This window comes from Bubalus kerabau, chromosome 4 (genome assembly GCF_029407905.1).
Source record: "Bubalus kerabau isolate K-KA32 ecotype Philippines breed swamp buffalo chromosome 4, PCC_UOA_SB_1v2, whole genome shotgun sequence".
NCBI classification, from domain to species: Eukaryota; Metazoa; Chordata; class Mammalia; order Artiodactyla; family Bovidae; genus Bubalus; species Bubalus kerabau.
In genome coordinates this window covers 151,586,352-151,605,537 of record NC_073627.1, presented here as the reverse complement: position 1 = coordinate 151,605,537, position 19,186 = coordinate 151,586,352, and the positions used below count along the sequence as shown (strand labels likewise).

Here is a 19,186-nt window from a genome sequence, read left to right as displayed (position 1 = left end):
GCCTGTGGCCACAGCTCTACAGAAGCACTGCCTGTGTTCTGGAGTTTTTTGCCAGGCTTCATCCTAACGCAGCAGTGCCTTGGGATGCAGGCTGTGGTCTGCCTGTGTTATGGTGCCTGCGTAGCAGCTCAGACCAAGACCTTCTCATAGCCTGAGCCGTGTGTCAGGCACCTCTCAGCCCGCTGTTGAAGAAGACAGCCCTCTCGCTCCTGAGTGAGACCTGTGATCAACCTTTTGTCCTTCTTGCCTTGGATCAGAGTGAGGGATACAAGATTGACTTTCTGTCTCACCTAAATCTCACAGCTTATCAACTCTTTAAGAACCATTGGGGTAAAAGTGTTTTATTTCTACATTTAGAGGCTGAAGAATAAAATCTAAATATCTAGTAATTTTTGGATGGGAAAGATTTTTAAAGTCAAATTTCTCAGAAGGTGTGCACGGGCCACAGGTGGAATGCACCTGTGTTCCTGGTGTGAGGAAGGCAGGGCCACAGATATGGTTCTTAAACTTATAGCTTCGGAATCACATGGGGCCCTGAGTAGAATGCAGAGGTGGCCCAGGGGCCCCTGGGGACAGAAACTCCATTGAGTGTGGTAGTCTCCGTGGTGGGGCTTACCTTCCTCCGGGCCCAGGGCCACTGGTGGTTTTCTGTGGCCACGTACCTGGCGGCCCTATATGTGACAGGGGCTCGTGGTGGTATCAGAGTCTGCTTTCTAGGAGCTCCCGGGCATTGAGGGCTTCTTGTCCTTCTCTTTTACAGACCTCAGAAGAAATATTTCAGCACCTGCAGAACATAGTGGACTTTGGCAAAAATGTCATGAAAGAGTTTTTGGGTGAGAACTATGTTCATTGTGGGGTAAGTGATCTTTTTTAAACGTAGTCTTAATTCATGAGCACATTCTGTATCAAAATACCAACTTCTCAATTATAGTTTGAAAGTTTGTGCTTCACAATAACCCCTAATGTTAGTTACAGAGTTTCCAAGTGCTTTTCTCATTTTTGCCCCATAAGGTAGCAGAGCAGATCCTATTATTCTCATTTGCTAGCTGAGAAGCATGGGATTCCGAGATACTTTGTCAGACCTTAACTTGCTGGGACTCCTAGGACTCTACCACGCCACCCTCAGGGGGGCATTCAAGTTGGTGAGAGCTCTTGAGTGAGGTCCAGGCAGCAGCCTGGATCTTTGATAGGCACCTTCGAGCAAGGTAAGGAGAAAAGTGGGCCCCCGTACTGGGAGGTGTGACCTGGTCTCGTGGGAGACCCCAGCTGAAGCTCACGTGGGGTGGTGGCTTCCACCTGCCTGCAGGTGGTCTCTGTTGCTGGCTTCTTCTGGTCTCAGTTACGGAGAGCAGTACTTGTTACAGGCAAGGTCTGCTGTTTGGATGCTCATGGAGCGGGCAGCATAAGAAGCCTCAATGGAGTGGCCCTGTGATCCTGGCAACCCTCAGAGCAGATGGCCGTGGTCCACATCTGGGACAGTCATTCCTACGCCTTGGCTTTGATCACCGCTGCACCTCTGCTTCTGCTGGCCTTACTGCTTGTCTTAGATCAGAACCCTGAACAGATGATCAGATTTGTCATTTTGAACAGAGGGAGTAGTACTGCCTGTTTTGCAAGTTCTGTACCTTGTGTGCATCTTGAGAAAAATGATGCCAAGAAGGATTGCCTAGCAAAGCAGAATTTTAAGTGGCTCTGACAGCAAAATGTCCTCCTTTGACAGCTTAGGATGTACTGTGGGTGGCGCCTCTCTGGGTTCCTTAGGGCTGTGGTCTTATCTGAAGACTGGGGCTAAGGATCCTCTTCCAGGATGGCCCAGAACCACAGAGCTTGCAGTGTGGTGCTGGCTGTTGCCCTGCTGACTGGGGCCCAGCAGCTCCCCATGTGGACTCTGCAGGGCTCTGAGCATCCTTGTGACTCGGTCCTGACTCTTCCAGTGCACAGTCTGAGAGATGACCTGTCAAGAAGTTGTGTCTGTCACTTCCACAGCATCCTGGGGTCTTCGCAGATCAATTCTAGGCAGTGTGGGACTACACAGAGGCAAAGGCCACTGAGGCCATCCTGGGGGCTGGCACCACCCCTCCCCAGCTGTCCTGTTAAATTGTGGAAGCCCAAAACCCACCTCCTGTGAGAGCCTGAGTGACTGAGTGCTGGCTGCCTCCTCCTTCTCGGCTTGGACGGTGTCTGAGAGAACGCAGCTGTGCCGACTGTCAGTGTCCTTCCTGGGGCGAGAGCATGCTCTTCTGGCCAAGTGGGAGTGTTGCTCTGCCTCACTCAGGGGCTCTAGACCTTTCTTCCAGGAGGGGCCAATGGTGAAGAAGGGTGGTGAGGAGCTTGCGGTTCCAGCCAGTGGCAGCCTGGCAGGTGGGAATAACACTGGGCTGTCCCTTCAAGGCCTAGGGCATGCTCTAACTCCGAGTTTGATTCTGTTTGTCCACAGTGGACAAGGCTCTGGGCCTGTGAGGTGGATTCACAAAGTCACATCTTGGGAGTATTCACCCTGTTGACATACCTCCTTTGCATGAAGACACCGCCAGAGTGAAACACAACCTGCTTTTCCTCCAGGTGGCTATAGTAGTGAGAGGACTGCCACTCGGGCCCAGCACTGTTGAATGTGGGATAGAGAGACATCTCTGGTCCAAATAAGACCATATTCAGGCAAAGTCCGCATTTGTAAATGATATGGTTTTCTCCTTCTGATGGCATGAGCTAGGTTAGAGGGGGGCCCTGTTAAGAGCGTTTCCCTCTTCTATGTCCTGAGACGAGAAATGACTAGCCCATTGGTGAGAGCAAGGCTCAGATAGAGAGACAGACACACCCCTTGTGCCATGCTGCCTCCAACCCTGCCTGGCTGGTTTGGGGACTGATCTGGGCCTGTCTTCATGTGAGTTGGAGGTTAGGTGGGAAAGGGCGTGATGGAGGTGTGGCATGTAAATGGACAGGATCCCAGCATTCTCTTTCTAGGCCAGTCTCTTCCATCCCCTTGGGATTCTTTAGAAGTCAGAATTCTGCCACCCTGGAAATACAGAGAAGATGATGAGCAATGTGGATTAAATAGAAACTCTTAGTTTGGGAGATTGCAAAGAAACAGCAAAGCAGAAAGAAGTTGCTTCTCTGTTTCTTGCCCAAATGCACCAAATATTGGCCATCCTGTAGCTGATGGGGGCACAGGATGTCCACCTGGGGATTTATTTTTTTAAAGATGATTTATTTTATTGGGCTGTGCTGGGATTCAGTTGTAGCACGTGGGATCTCCGATCCTGCATGGCATGTGGGATCCTTAGCTGCACCTTGCAGGATCTTTGCAGTTGTGGCGTATGGGATCTAGTTTCCTGACCAGGGCTCAAACCCTGGCCCCCTGCATGTGGGAGTGTGGAGTCTTAGCCACTGGGCCATGAGGGAAATCCCTTACCCAGAGATTAATATTTGATCAGACCCCGTTCCTTGAGCTGCTTCTCAGATGGGAATGTGAGAAGCCTCAGGTTGCCCGAGGAGACAGCTGGTGAGGAAGTTTTTGCAGGCAGAGGGCTGTCTGAGGTCCCTGCTCTGCCATCCACAGACCCCTGGAGAATGAGGATGAGGTTGCCTTGAGAACACAGGAGCTGCCTGAGGAGTATTCTCTGGAGACTGTGGGTGACATTGGGCACGCTGCTAGCCACTGCCATTGTGGACATCAGCCACCCTGAGGAGGGCCTGTTCCTGTTAGTGCACAGAGACGTTAGTGGTGAAGAATCCACCAATCAGCGCAGGAGACACAGGAGATGTAGGTTCGATCCTTGGGTCGGGAGGATCCCCCGGAGAAGGAAATGGCAGCCCACTCCAGTATTTCTTGCCTGGAAAATTCCATGGACAAAGGAGCCTGGTGGGCTACAGTCCATGGGGTCCTAAAGAGTTGGACATAATCTGGACATGTCCTTAAAATAACAGAGCAGCTTTTATTCCCAAAACTCACATACTGAGTGTTTTTTTAATGTGGTAAAATATACAGAACATAAAGCTTACCATTTTAAGCATTTTAAAGTCTGCAGTTCTGTGGCATTAAGTACGTTTACCTTGTTGTGTAACACACACTGAGTATTTCTTATTTGTTCTTACAGGAAGTTGTTCAGCTGCCTTTAGATTTTGTGAAACAGCTTTGTTTAAAGATACAATGTGAAAGACCAGGTAAGGGTTTCTAACTTACAAAATTTATAATATTCCGTTTGAAAAGTGTTTGATGTTAGGCAGATACAGTTTTTAGCAACTTTTTTGCCAGGAACTTCATTATCAGGGGTAGAAATCCTAAGAGTTTGTGAATACAATTCTGGGTGTCAAATATGCAGATCACTGCCGGGAATATATGACCAAGAACTAATTCATAAAAATAATGCTTTTGAGGGGCAAAAGGTAGCTGAAGGAGTTGGAGGAGAGTTAGGGAAGGGAAGGCTCAGGGTGGTCTGGAGGAGTCCAAAAGAAAACCAGAGCAGACCTGAGCTGTGGAGGGTGGCCCAGGCCCTAGAGGAGGGCAGTCCTGAGTTCCTTCTTTCAGAAGCCAGCACCACCCAACCTGCTTATCCTCTTGAGGTAAGCTGGGAGACTTGAGTTTTTGTACTTCCCACCACACCTTATTTCCCTGAACTCCAGGAGTTGGTGATGGACAGGGAGGCCTGGCGTGCTGTGGTTCATGGGGTCATAAAGAGTCGGACACGACTGAGCGACTGAACTGGAGCTGGATCACCATACATAGCTTCCCCCATCACCACACATGATTTCTACCTAGCAGTAGAAATGTACCACCCCCTCCGCCTCCCCCCACCCCCCACCACCCCTGCAATATATACTTGTTCCTCCTCACCTCCCAGACTTTCCCCCTTCACCTTCCCCCTTACCTTTCCCCACTGGCCATACCTTCCCCATCACCACTAATATGTTCCCCCATCAAACCAATTACCACACATAGCAGCCCCCATCACCTCCAGTACCTTCCCCCATCACCTCACATACCCCCCATCATCTCACAGACCACCCCGATCACCTTCCCCAATCACCTCACATACCTCCCGCATCACCTCCCATACCTTCCCCCAATTACCTATCTTCCCCCATCACCTCACATATCTTCCCCCATTAGCTCCCATACTCTCTCTCATCATCTCTCATACCTTCCCCCATCACTTCCCATCCCCTCCCCTCATCATTTCCCATACCCTCTCCCCATCATATCACATACCCCCAAACTCCTCATACCTCCCCGTATCACCTCCCATGCCTCCCCTATCACTTCCCATACCTTCACCCATCACCTTGTATACCTCCCACCATCATCTCCCATATACTCTCCCCATCACCTCACATACCCACCCTATCACCTCCCATACCTTCCTCCGTTGTCTCACATACCTCCCCCATCTCCTCACATACCCCCCATCACCTTCCGTACCTTCCTCCGTTGTCTCACATACCTCCCCCATCACCTCCCATACCTTCATCCGTTGTCTCACATACCTCCCCCATCACCTCCCATACCTTCATCTGTTGTCTCACATACCTCCCCCATCACCTCCCATACCTTCCTCCGTTGTCTCACATACCTCCCCCATCTCCTCACATACCCCTCATCACCTCCCATACCTTCCTCCGTTGTCTCACATACCTCCCCCATCTCATCACATACCTTCCTCCATTATCTCACATACCTCCCCCATCTCCTCACATACCTTCCTCCATTATCTCACATACCTCCCCCATCTCCTCACATACCCCTCATCACCTCCCATATCTTCCTCTGTTGTCTCACATACCTCCCCCATCTCCTCACATACCCCCATCACCTCCCATACCTTCCTCTGTTGTCTCACATACCTCCCCCATCTCCTCACATACCCCCATCACCTCCCATACCTTCCTCTGTTGTCTCACATACCTCCCCCATCTCCTCACATACCCCCATCACCTCGCATACCTTCCTCCATTGTCTCACATACCTCCCCCATCTCCTCACATACCCCCTATCACCTCCCAAACCTTCCCCTATTACCTTACGTGTTCTCTATCTATTATCTCCCATACGCTCTCCCCATCACTCACCTCACATACTTCCCATCTCCTCACATACATCCCCTATCACCTCATATATTTTCCCCCATCCCCTCACATACTCTCCCCCATCACCTCCTATACCTTCCCTCATCACCTCAAATATCCTCCCCCCACCTCCCCGCACCCCCCATCACCTCCCATACTCTCCCCATCACCTCCCCACATCCCCCCATCACCTCCCCACACCCCCCCATCACCTCCCATACTCTCCCCATCACCTCCCCACATCCCCCCATCACCTCCCCACACCCCTCCTCATCACCTCCTATACTCTCCCCATCACCTCCCATCCTTTCCCCTATCACCTCCCATCCTCTCCTACCATCCTACCATCTCCACACCCTCTCCCTATCACCTCACATACCCCCATCTCCTCACACACCCCCCATCACCTCACATATCTTCCCTCATTACCTCAGATACCCTCCGTCCCATCACCTCATATATCACCCCTATCACCTCTCATAACGCGCCCCCCCCCACCCCCCACCTCACATAACTTCTCCCCCATCAGCTCAGGTATTTTCCCTCCATACCTCAGGTACTTTCCCTATACTTATTTGTCACAGTAATGACACTAACCATGTTAAAGCTTTTCCTTTCATAGTCAGAGACAGAGATGTAAAATTTATGTTGTTAAGGAGTGAAATGTCTCCTGCTAAATCACGGCCAGGCAGTCAGAGTGTGTAGTAAGCCAATATGAAATTTTTTTTTGTATTTGATTAGGAAAATGGAAGAAAACAGGATACTGTGCCCTGGAGCCCCTGGTTTGGGGAGCCGTGAGGAGCAGGGCTTCATGGGTGGAAACGGCCAACGAAGGGGAAGGAGGCAGCAGCCTTGTTCAAAACCCGGACTGTGTCTTGGCTCTGTTTTCCTCATCTAGACTGAGGCCTGCTGTGATTCTGCCTCCTAGTTACTCATGCCATGCGGCATCATTAGTTTTATAATCAGCAGTTATACTACTTAACAGTGATAAGACTGTCCCCCGTGGTAACAGTGACTCATACTCAGCCTTGTTGTGTGGAAGGAGGAATCTAGAGGCCATATCTTATGTGACTGTCTGCAGTATAACTTCTAGTAGTCAGAGCTGAGGAAATATTAATGTTTGAATATTCTGAAGGAAGCTTTAGAAGGAAGGTAGTGGCTGTTGCCGCCTTCTTCTCTGAACTCCTGGGTTAAGGGAGTCAACAGAATTGGGGGGCAGTTTCCAAGATCACTCTCACTTTTGATGGCAGCTGCATATTTGAGGGTCCCCAGGACCAACCTCAGGTCTGATAATTTGCTAGGAGGACCCACAGAACTCATTGTTATTCTCATGGTTATGGCTTAGGGACACAGATTAAAACCGGCTGAGAGAAGAGGGGTCAAGGTTTTTGCTGGGGCTTGGGCATGTAGACTGGAGAAGGCAATGACACCTCACTCTAGTACTCTTGCCTGGAAAATCCCATGGATGGAGGAGCCTGGTAGGCCGCAGTCCATGGGGTCGTGAAGAGTTGGACATGACTAAGCGACTTCACTTTCACTTTTCACTTTCATGCATTGGAGAAGGAAATGGCAACCACTCAAGTATTCTTGCCTGGAGAATCCCGGGGACGGGGCGGGTCTGGTGGGCTGCCGTCTGTGGGGTCGCACAGAGTCGGACACGACTGAAGCGACTTAGCAGCAGCAGCAGCAGCAGGGCATGTAGACACAGCTGGCCACCTGTGTGGCTGCCCTCAACCTCCAGCCCCTCCAGAGGTGGAGCTGGTACTACAAGGTCCAAACTCCTACCAGGAATCACAGTGTTATCCTTGTGTGACTCCAGGTCCTTACAGAGACTTCTCAGGCAGGATAACCCAAGCTTTAGAGGTGACCTCCCAAAAACAGAGGCTGAGTTGGTCCTTCCCCCAACAGGAGCCCAGGCTGCCATGGAGTTGTCTTGTTGCTCTCGCTGACCCTCAGTTATCTTCCTCACTCTGTTCTCCAGAATCTCGCTGTGACAAGGACCTGGACACGCTCAGTGGCTATGCCCTGTGCCTCCCCAACCTAGCCAGACTGCAGACCTACCAGTTTGCAGAGCGCCGGCCGATTCTGTGTGTAGAGATCAAGGTGAATATTTGTTAAAGGGAAATGGTGTTGGGGAAAAAGGAGAAATTGTAAATCCATGGGTCATCTGCCTGGAGTGCACTTTCCCCACCTTGAGGTGGGGGCTACAAAGGATGTTGCTTGTCTAGTGGAGGTCAGTGATTACTGGAGAAGGGTCACTCCCCTGCTTCAACTCTGTGGCTCCCTGTCCAGCGTGGCCACCTGAGTCTCCCTCAGGAAGCCTCCCGGGTATCTCGTTGTTTCCTTTCTCCAAACCTCTGGTGGTGACTTCTGGGTCATGCTCTTGGCCCTGAGCATTCACACTCCGGATGTTTAGTGTGGACAATGTTCTGCCTCTCTAAACAGAGGCGAATGTCTCAGGCGTCACAAATGATTTGGTGCCCTGACACAGAACTCTGGATTTTAAAAGACAACCAGAATTTCAGACATTCTGGGATCCCAGGAACCATCAGATGAGCACCATTGTGTTCACGCAGTCTTATCAGAGAGACCGTGGGTTCTGCTTCTTGGAGCTGAGAGTGTGGGACAGATCTGCACTCCTAGTTTTTCCAGTCTTGTTCTATAATGAAAACACAGGGTTACTGTGTATTGCACTTTGTCAAGCGAGCAACTGAGGCCTTGTTGTTCTTCTCCAGTGAGAATTCTGGGTGGATTCTCCAGGGGCAAAGAGAGATTTATACGATACAATGAGGGCGGCATCAATTCCCACTGGAGACTGAAGATAAAAGCAACTTTTGGGAATGTTTGTAGCTAACGCTTCCTGATTCTCCTGGGAATTGCACTTGATCATCCTGTAGTTATATGTCTGCCTGAAGGTATATGTTATCTCCCTGAGCGTTTTTTCTTCCTTATCTGTTTTGCAGCCCAAATGTGGGTTTATTCCCTTCTCCAGTGACGTTACGCACGAGATGAAGCACAAGGTGTGTCGTTACTGCATGCACCAGCATCTCAAGGTAGGAGGGCTGGCCTGCTGGGCCCGCTTGCTGCACAGAGCCTGGGGTGAATGGCCGGGTCAGCTCGAGTTTTCAGAGGAGTAAAATAAAACGGAGATACTGTTTGCTTTTTATTTCAAAAGTAGTTCATCTTTTTCTTCTTAATTGAGATAGTTATACATATCCTAAGGTTTACCCTTTTAAAGTGTATAATCCAGCAGATTTTAGTCTATTCATAAGATTGTACAACCATCACCACTATCGAATTCCAGAACATTTCATCACCTCAAAAAGAAGTCCTATGTCCATTAGCAGTCACCCATTGTCCTGCCAACCCTTGGCAACTACCGAATTTGTGGATCTGCTTATTCTGGACATTTCATACAAGCGGAGTCACACAAATTATGGCTTTGTGTGACTTCTTTTAGTTAACATAATACTTTTGAGGTTAATATATGCTGTGGCATTTATCAGCACTGCATTCTTTTTATGACTGAATAATAATCCTCCATTGTATGGGAACATCTTGTTTATCCATTCATCTATTGATGGACATATGGCTTTTTCATTTTGGCTACTGTGAATAATGTTGCTATAAACGTATGTGTACATGTACATGTTTGAGTCACTTTTTTCAGTTTTCTTGGGTATATTCCTAGGAGTGGAATTGCTGGATCTTGGGGGAAATTCTGTTTAAAGTTTTGAGGAAATGGCAGACTGTTTTGCATAGCTGTAGCATAATTCTGTATTCCCCCCAGCAGTGAACAGATGTGAGAGCTGGATCATAAAGAAAGACCGTAAATGCAAATTTTGGGAGATAGTGAAGGACAGGGAAGCCTGGCATGCTGTAGCTCATAGGGTTGCAAAGAGTCGGACATAACTTAGTGACTGAACAACAGCAGCAACAAATGCATGAGGGCTCCGGTTTCTCCACATCCTCGCTTCACCAGCACTAATTATTATCCCTGTTTGTGATTATAGTCATCCTAATGGATACAAAGTAGTATCTCAAGTGATTTTCATTTGCATTTCTCCAAAGGTTAGTGATGTTGAACATCTGTTCGTTTGCTTATTGGCCATTTGTATGTCTTCTTTGGAGAGCTGTCTATTCAAATTCCTCACCCATTTTTGAAATGAGCTGTGATTTTTTTAGTTGTTTTAGGGGTTCTTTGTATATTTTAGATATTAATCTCTTTATCAGATATGTGATTTGCAAATATTTTCTCCCATTCTGTTAGTTGCCTTTTTACTCTGTTGACAGTGTTGCACAAAAGTTTTAAATTTTGATAAAGTCTGATTTGTCTTTTTTTACTCTTGTTGCCTATGCCTTTGCTTTCATATTCTCTTAAGAAATCGTTACCTAAACTAAGGTCATATGCTTTTCTGATATGTTTTCTTCTAAGAGTTTTATAGTTTTAGCTCTTATGTTTTGGTCTTTGATCTGTTTTGAGTTAGTTTTTATATTTGGTGTTAGATAAGGGTCCAGCTTCATTCTTTTACATGTGATATCCAGTTTTTCCAGCACCACTTGTGAAAAGACTGTCATTTCTCCATTGACTGGTGTTGGTGGATTTATTGGCCTTATACGTGAGGTCTTAATTCTGACCTTTCTATCGGTCTGTCCTTATGCCATTCTTGTATGAAATCAGGAAGTATTAGTCTTCTAGCTTTGTTTTTCTTTTTCAAGATTGTTTTGGCTATTTGAGGCTCCTTACAATTACATATGATTTTGAGAGTTGAATTTTTTGTAACTGCAAAAAAATTGCAGTTGGAATTTTGACAGAAATTACAGGAAGCTATAGATCACTTTGGATAGTGTATAAGTGTTAGTCAGTCAGTTGTGTCCAACTCTTTACAACCCCGTGGACTGTATAACCTGCCAGGAACCTCTGTCTGTGGAGTTCTCCAGGCAAGAATACTTGACTGGGTGGCCATTCCCTTCTCCAGGGATCTTCCTAACCCAGGGATCGAACCTGTGCCTCCTGCATTGCAGGCAGACTCTTACCATCTGAGCCACCAGGGAAGCCTTGCCATCTTAATAATACTAAGTCTTATAATCCATGAACACAGCTGTCTTTCCACTCATTTAGGTTTTCTTTAATTTCTTTCAGCAACATTTTTTAGTTTTCAGTGTACTAGTCTTTTGCCACTTTGGTTAAATTTATATCTAGGTATTTTATTCTTTTGGAATATTGTAAATGTTATAAATAGAACTGCTTCCTTAATTTCCTTTTTGGTTTGTTTATTGCTGGAGTATAGAAACACAACTAATATGTGTGTTGTACCCTACAACTTTGCTGCATTTATTTATTAGCTCTGGTAGCTTTCTTTGTATATTCTTTTGTCATCTGTGAATAGAGTTTTATTTCTTCCTTTCCAATATAGATGTCTTTAAGCTTCATGATTTCCAAGAAACCAGCTGAGATTTTGACAGGGAATCACTGTGCTGCACATTGTGTGGGAAGTGCTGCCCCCTCAACAGTACTAGTACTCTGTGAATGCAGGGTTTTTTCATTTATTTAGATCTTTAATTTCTTTCAGAAATGTTATAAAGTTTTCAGCATATAGGTTTTATATTTCCTTTGTTGAACTTATCCTAAATGCCTTGTTCTTGGAGATGCCATTGTAAGTAGAGGCTTTCCTGGTGGCTCAGACGGTAGGGAAGCAGCCTGCAATGCAGGAGACCTGGGTTTGATCCCTGGGTCAGGAAGATCCCCTGGAGAAGGAAATGGCAACCCACTCCAGTATTCTTACCTGGAGAATCCCATGGGCAGAGGAGCCTGATGGGCGATAGTCCATGGGGTCGCAAAGAGTTGGACATGACTGAGCGACTAAGCATTGTACATAGAATTTTTAAAAATGTCATTTTCAAGTTGTTTATTGCATAGAAATGCAATTACTTTTTTGAAATAAATATAGGTATTTAATTGTGATGAAATATACATGACATAAAATTTACCATCTTAACCATTAAGTGTACAGTTAAGAGGTATTAAGTACGTTTACACTGTTGTACAACTACCATTAATGTCCATTTCCAGAATGTTTTTTGTTTTGTAAAACTGAAACTCTACATCCATAAAATAACGCATTTCTTCCTTTCTCAGGCCCCTGGTACCCACCATTGTAGTTTCTATCTCTGTGAATTTGACTACTGTAGGTACTTTATATATGTGGAATCATACAGTATTTGTCCTTTTGTGACTGACTTATTTCACTTACCATAATGTCCTCAAGATTCATCCATACTGTAGCTTGTATCAGAAGTTTCTTCCTTCTCAAGGCTGCATAGTATCCATTGAACGTGTATAATATATTTGGTTTATCCCATTCATCCGTCGATGGTCACTGGGCTGCTCCCATTTCTTGCCTGTTGTGAATAATACTTCCGTGAACGTGGTTGTACAAATATTTCTTTGAGACTCTACTCCCAGTTTTTTTGGGTGTACACCCAGAAGCAGTAGTGCTGAGTCATATGGTAATTCTGGTTTTAATTATAAGTACAGTATTATATAGAAGTAGTAAGAGTGGCTATCCTTATCTTGTTCCTGGTCTTGAGGGGTAAAGCTTTTGGTTTTTCACTGTAGAATGTAATGTTCTCACTGTAAGTTTGTCAAATTTTTTTTTTAGAGTTTTGTTTTTTAAATCGTGAAAGAGTGTTAGATTTTGTCACATGCTTGTCTTGCATCTGTTGAGATGATCATGAGGTATTTTCCTGTTTCTATTAATATGGTGTATTATGTTGATTGATTTTCATATGTTGAACCACCCTTGTGTTTGACAGATAAATGCCATTTGATGAAGGTGTGTAATCTCTAGTATGCTACTTATTTTGGTTTGTTAGTTTTTGTTGAGGATTTTTTCTTGAGGGATATTTGTAGTTTCTAGTGATGTTTTTGTCTAGTTTTGGTACCAGGATGATAATTGGCTTGATAGAATGAATTCAGAAGATTTTCCATCTTTTTACTCTTCATTTTTTGGAAGAGTTTGAGTACTGGTGTTGATTTTTCTTTAAACATTTAGTGGAATTCAGTAGCAAAGCCATCTGGTCCTGGGATTTTCTTTGTTGAAAGATTTTTGATTACTGATTCAGTCTTTTGTTATGTCTGTTTACATTCTCTATTTCTTCTTGAGTCAGTTTTGGTAGCTGTATGTTTCTAAAGAATTTGTTCATTTCACATAATTTGTTGGCATGTAATTGTTCACAGCATTTCTCTAAACTTATTTTTATTCCTGCAAGATTGATAGTAATGTATTTTCTTTCATTCTTAGTCATTTGAGTCCTGTCTTTTTTTTTTTTCTTGCCATAAGCAATTATTCTGCTAATTGATTTTTTTCACTTAAATAATCCTTGAAGATTGTTTGTCATGTGTCTGTCAAGGCTTTTTTGTTATGTATTTGGATAATGCATGTATAGATGCACATATCCTTTTTTTCTTTTTGAAGCAAGTTATTTCATATGCATTGTTCTGCCAATTGCTTTTCTCTTTGAATAAATATTTGTGATTTTGCCTCTTTCTGTTAGTGGCTGCATATTATTTACTGGTTCTTTCATTCAACATGTGGCTTGCTGTGTCCTAGTCCATAAAAGCAGATGTGCTTTGATTTATTTAGTTGTTTCTAGGTCTTGCTGTGTTTCACAGGTTGTTTCACATGTCGCAGTGAACATCCTTGACCCAGTGATTCCTCATAGATTTGCCAAATCAGGGGGCATCCATCTTTAAAATTGTGATGGAAACCAGCAAGTTGCCTTTCAAAGGTTGTGCCAATTTGTCTTCTCACCGACAACATGAAATTGCTAGTTGGGTGCAACCTACCTTTCCTGGATATTATAATTGTAAAGATTTGTTCATCTGATTACCAAAATTCAGCCATGGCATCTTATAAAGGTGCTGGCTGCCATTTCTCTGCTCATGTGGAGGGGCTGGCAGCTACATGAGGCTCTCAGAGGAGGGCCGAGGTTTCTTGGAGTCAGAGTCAGCTCCCTGCGCCAGCTCCCTGCACCTGGAGCTGGTGTCATCTGCGGGGCCCTTCAGCTGCCTTGGTTATCTCACAGTCCCTTGAGCCCTTTTGTGTGTTAGAGTTAGCCCAGTGTGCTTCCCCAGTCCCATCATTGACACCCTGTGGTGATTTCTTAACAGGTAGCAACTGGGAAGTGGAAGCAGATAAGTAAATACTGCCCTCTCGATCTCTACTCAGGGTAAGAGAATACTTCTCCTTTGTCCCTAGTGCTGCCTCCCTTGGTGGTGGTGGTGGGGTGTGTGGCATTCTCTGTAGTGGGGGGTGGAGGGTGCATTCTGCGAGGTAGGGGCTACTTGCCTGCAGAAAGCAGGGCCCTGGGCAGGGCTCAGGTTTCTTGCCTGGGGTCAGCATTGTCTCAATAGGTTCCTGCAGATTACCAGTGGCTGGGGAGTTGTTGCCAGAGGAAGGGGCAGAGAGAAGGGTGGGGATTAGGGGTGGTAATGGGGGTGCCTCTCTGAAGAGGGCTGGGGAGAATACAGCTCCTTAATCTGCAAAGCTTGGAGATCTCAAGTGGCAACTCTTGGGCATGTCCCCTGAGCCACAGGCAGGTAAATGCAAAGTCTGCTCTAATTGTCAATAATACTTTCTCTTTTTAGAAATAAACAGAGAATGTACTTTGCTTTGAAAAGCTTGTTACAGGAGGCACAGAACAACTTAAAGATCTTTAAGGTAAAAGTTGCTTCTATTTTATGGCTTTTGGGTGGGTCCAGTGGGTGTCTGAACTGAGCTGGATGAAGCCCTGGTGCTATGGTCCCTAACAGGGCTCTGTGACCTGCAGACAAGGGCATCTGCACTGGGGCTGCCTCAGTATGATCCCTTGGGTCTTTTTTCCAAGCCTTATTTCATGAGCGCATGCCATCCTGGGACTCCTGGGGTGTGTAATGGTAACTCCTTGCCCACTGGGTGGCCTCAGACTCAAGGCACAGACCCTGACTCTGGTTCTTGGGTAAAGATGGCCCTGACCGCGTCTCAGGTGTCCTCTGTGGTTGAGATGGGAGTAGGACCTGGGGCAGGGCAACCTAAAGGGTGGTCACACCTGTGCCTTTCCTCCCGGTTAACTTAGGGAACTTACAGTTAGGGGATCTCCTTGTCAGTGAGTGAGTTCTCAGAGGCCTGCAGCTCTGATCGTCCTGCATCCTGATTGTGTAGGGGAAGGGTTCTGCACGCAGCATACGCACCACCTGGCACTGGCACTTTCTGCTTCCTCATGACCACCTGCTTCTGGCACCCTGACTGGACTTGCTCAGGCCCTGTGGTCCCTGACCTGCTGTCAGGCATACATGGAGGAGATGCTGAGGGGCAGAGGAGTGGGGAGAAGGGGTGCAGGAAGAGGGGGCAGGGCTGGCCCAGAGCTGGGGAAGGGTTTGTGTTGGAAATATGTCCCCTGGGGTCCCCCTTGTCATCTTTTCTGCTTACCACTGACTGCTCCCAGTCCTGGTTATGTTCTTACTAGGTGTGACATATAAGCAAGAGCTCTGACAGGCTCCAGGTTTACAGGCGGTAGATCTGTGTGGTGTAGCAGGGCTGCTGGGTCTGGACAGCCTGGTGCCCTCTGCATCCTGCTCCATGTGGATAGTGCTGCTCTGCATACTGGATGCCCCTCAGAATCCCCTCAGAGCAGACAGTGCTGCTCTGCATACTGGGTGCCCCTTAGAATACTGAGCTTCTGTTCTTGACTCACTTCTCCCCGTATGGTTCAGAAACCTGGTCATGTTGAATCAGCTTTACCTTGTCTCCTTCTACCTTGCCAAATCAAGAAAAAGAGGACATAGTTTAAAATCAGTTTTTGTTTTTAACTCTTATAAAGACTTTAGGAATTTTATATTTAAATGCCAAAGATAAGTTCCCTCTCTTGTGGGGATTTATTTGGAACCTATAGTAAGGCTGGCATTTTGTCTGAAGTGGACCCTTTTGTGACTGCCCTCACTTAGGCTGGCCTGTCAGGCCAACATAAGCTGAGTGGTGAGTCTGACTGGGCCCCTGGATCAGTGGACCTGGGACCTGGGACCTGGGACTGAGAACCCTGGCTATTTCCTGCTTCTGTTGAACTCAGCTAAGGGGAAAATCCAGAGATTTGAGATAATAGTTTCAAAAGAGATGGATTAAAAGAAGTGACATGGAATGGCTTTTTAAAATAACACAGGAGCAATGCAGTACATTTGCAAGTGCTGGCAAGCTCTCTCTCGTGAAGTTCCAGGTGTGGAGAGGTCTCCTGGCTCATGATCCATGCTGCCACTATGTTCTCTGCCGTTGGCGCCTTCTCCTTGTCTGTCTGAACGTTGCTCACAGACTCCAAGCCTGTGGCTCTGTCCACCCTAATACTGGACACCTGTGAGATGTGGTGGGGGCCATGTGGGACTGTCACGGAGACTGGGACGATACGCTCTGCACATGTCACATGAGGTTCTTAGCAACTGTATGTGTATATGTAAGATGCCTGTCTGCCTGGATTCCAGACACTGGGGAGAGAAGGCCTTCTACTGTCCAGGGTCACTCAGCTGCTCATGGGCCTGGAGGAGAGAGCTTCATAGTGGGCCAAGGCTGCCCCTGCACTGGACGGCAGGCTGAGCCCTGGCCCTACCTTCTGGCCACAGCCCATGCATGTTGAGTGGTTTTGGCTCCGTACTTCGTCTTGGCCTGCCTTCCTCCCAGAAGCTCCTGCTTTTCCTTTGCCTAGCACACCCACCCTCCCTCTCTAAGGCCCATCTCCAGGGGCAGCATCTCTTGTTGGTTTCTCCTGGTCCTTTGGTCAGCAGCGGCCTCAGCTGTGTTCCCATCTCTCTGGGCACCCGCATCTGCGCCCTCTGACAGTGCTGACAGGGGACTCCTAGGGAGGCATCATGCTGCTGAATCCCCGTCCACGCTTCTTAGTGGACTGAATTGACCCCCATCTGCAACCTGGGGGCAGAGCTGGGATCGTCCTCGTGGTATCATCTACTGCACAACAGCCACTGATCCTCTCGGTTTCTGTGGCCAGAAGGAGCAGCATAGCTGGTTCTGGCTCAGGGCCTCTCGAGGTTGCATCTCATCTGAGGGCTCAGCTGTGGGGCCAGAGGCTCTGCTGCTCGGACGGTGCCTTCACAGCCATTGGCAGGAGACCCCACAGCTCCATGGCAGCTCAGTATGGCTGCTATGATCTGAGAAGGGAATCATTAGGACAGAATCCACAGCATCTTAATCTTGCCAGGGGTATGCTGTTGGCTTTACTTGTATTCTGTCAGTCACACAGACTAAACCTCCACTGTTTGGAGAGAGAACTACGGGGTGTGAGTATCAAGGGATGAAGGCCACTGGGGACCTACTGGAGGGTGCTGACCACACTCTCACAGACTAGAAAATGTCTCTCCCCTGGGATTGGCTGCTGATAAAGCTTTTTCCTGGACATTGCAGACCCCTGTAAAAAGTCATGGGGTTGCACCTACTGAGCATCCCTTTCTGTAGCCCTGGGATCATTGGTGCCATGAGGAGTTTCTTTGCTGGACTTTGTTTTAAAAGGCAGGATTGGCCTCCAAAATGAAGACTTCTGTATTAGTGATGCTGATGGCCTTAACCACCCTGGCTGGAGCCTGGCTTAGTCCTTCACAGAGGACAGAAGGCTCTGGGATGCTGGCTGCCAATGTACGCCCACAGTGGTTGAGCAATTTGTCTGCTCAGGGCCAGACTGACACTCTGTGTCCCTCAGTAGCACAGTGTCACTTGGCCTCTTCAGTAACAGGCTAGGATCTTTGGGAGTTTGTGCTTTGGGCTGAGTTTGTTTGAGGTTGCCTGCATACCACGTGTTCCTGTCTGAGGGTTTGAATTTCAGGTCTGGGGCCTTTCTGGTCTTTGGTTTTTGAGAACTTTTCTTCTTTTTCATGTTCCAGTGGGATTTTCCACTTGGTCAGTTAATGTGGTGCATAAGGGTGGGTAGAGACCCTAAATGGGGGCATGTATAAAATGTCAAGTACCTTTACCTGTCTAGTGGGTGGGGACGGAGGTGTTTTTCTATCAACCTGTTGGAGTTGATGTTGCCCTGTCTCTTTCCCTTCCTGAAGAATGGTGAGCTGATTTATGGCTGCAAAGATGCCCGCAGCCCCATGGCTGACTGGAGTGAGCTCGCGCACCACCTGAAGCCATTCTTCTTCCCATCCAATGGCCTGGCCAGTGGACCCCACTGCACAAGGGCTGTGATCCGGGAGCTGGTGCGTGTCATCACACGGGTGCTACTGAGTGGCTCGGACAAGGGCCGGGCGGGCGCCCTCAGGTCGGGGCCTGGGCTGCGGGGCCCACCCGTCTGTGAAGCCAGCCCTTTCAGCAGGAGCCTGCGCTGCCAAGGTAGGCCTGGTGGGCGGGCTGGGCGCAGGGGAAGCAGAGCTTGTGGCATGGCCTGCGAGGGTCCTGCCTGGCCTCACGGAGCTTCTGTGGGAGCAGCCTTGGTCCCGTCAGGGCTCCCCAAAGCTGGGCCTCCCTATCATCTCAGGCCCAGGTGGGGACATTACCGTTCTCATCTCCTGTCTGGGTTTATAAATTGCAGCATACATTGGGGCTGTAAGATTCTCTCTAAATGTCGTCCGACATGTCTGCACATCCTCTGTGGTTTCTCTACATCGTTCCATCTCATTGCAGCCCTGGAGGTGGGTTTTCCGTGGCCTTTCTCTTAGATGGGGAGCACTGAGGCCCAGAGTATTGGACTCCCAGTGCAAGGCCCTTTAGGGAGGGTGGGTGGCCTCAGTGGGTGGCAGTTTGCAGATAGGCTGTGAACACAGATGTATGAGACCTGTGACTCTGGGTGTCTCCTACTCTAGGCCCCGTTCCTTACAGACTTGCCATGGGCTGGCTTTGACTTAGTGGGCATCCAAACTTCAAGGTGACTTTGTGACTGATTTGGGTTTTGCCATGAATGTTCACGGGCTCCTCCTTTGCCACCTTTGTCATCTGCTGGCAGGCTCACCAACACGCTCAAGTATGTAGCATGTGAGCCATAACCAGGATCTTATTTTGAGGGGCTGACTAGGAGGATTCAGATTATTCAGTTTTTGTGCTGACAGGTCCTGTAGTCTCTGGGAGCCTCTGAGGATGCTGTGGGGGTGACA

The 19,186-nt window shown here is 47.6% G+C and overlaps 1 protein-coding gene across 2 annotated transcripts in view; it reads left to right on the top strand.

Moving 5' to 3' along the window:
- IPPK (inositol-pentakisphosphate 2-kinase) overlaps window positions 1-19,186 on the top strand; it is a 54,208-nt gene that overhangs the window by 10,463 nt on the left and 24,559 nt on the right. For both annotated transcript variants that reach the window (XM_055579053.1, XM_055579052.1), the window contains exons 3-9: window positions 761-856; window positions 4,095-4,161; window positions 8,042-8,163; window positions 9,024-9,113; window positions 14,234-14,292; window positions 14,711-14,783; window positions 18,149-18,428. In XM_055579053.1, coding sequence (XP_055435028.1) covers window positions 761-856; window positions 4,095-4,161; window positions 8,042-8,163; window positions 9,024-9,113; window positions 14,234-14,292; window positions 14,711-14,783; window positions 18,149-18,428 — 787 coding nt within the window. The remainder of the gene's footprint in view (window positions 1-760; window positions 857-4,094; window positions 4,162-8,041; window positions 8,164-9,023; window positions 9,114-14,233; window positions 14,293-14,710; window positions 14,784-18,148; window positions 18,429-19,186) is intronic.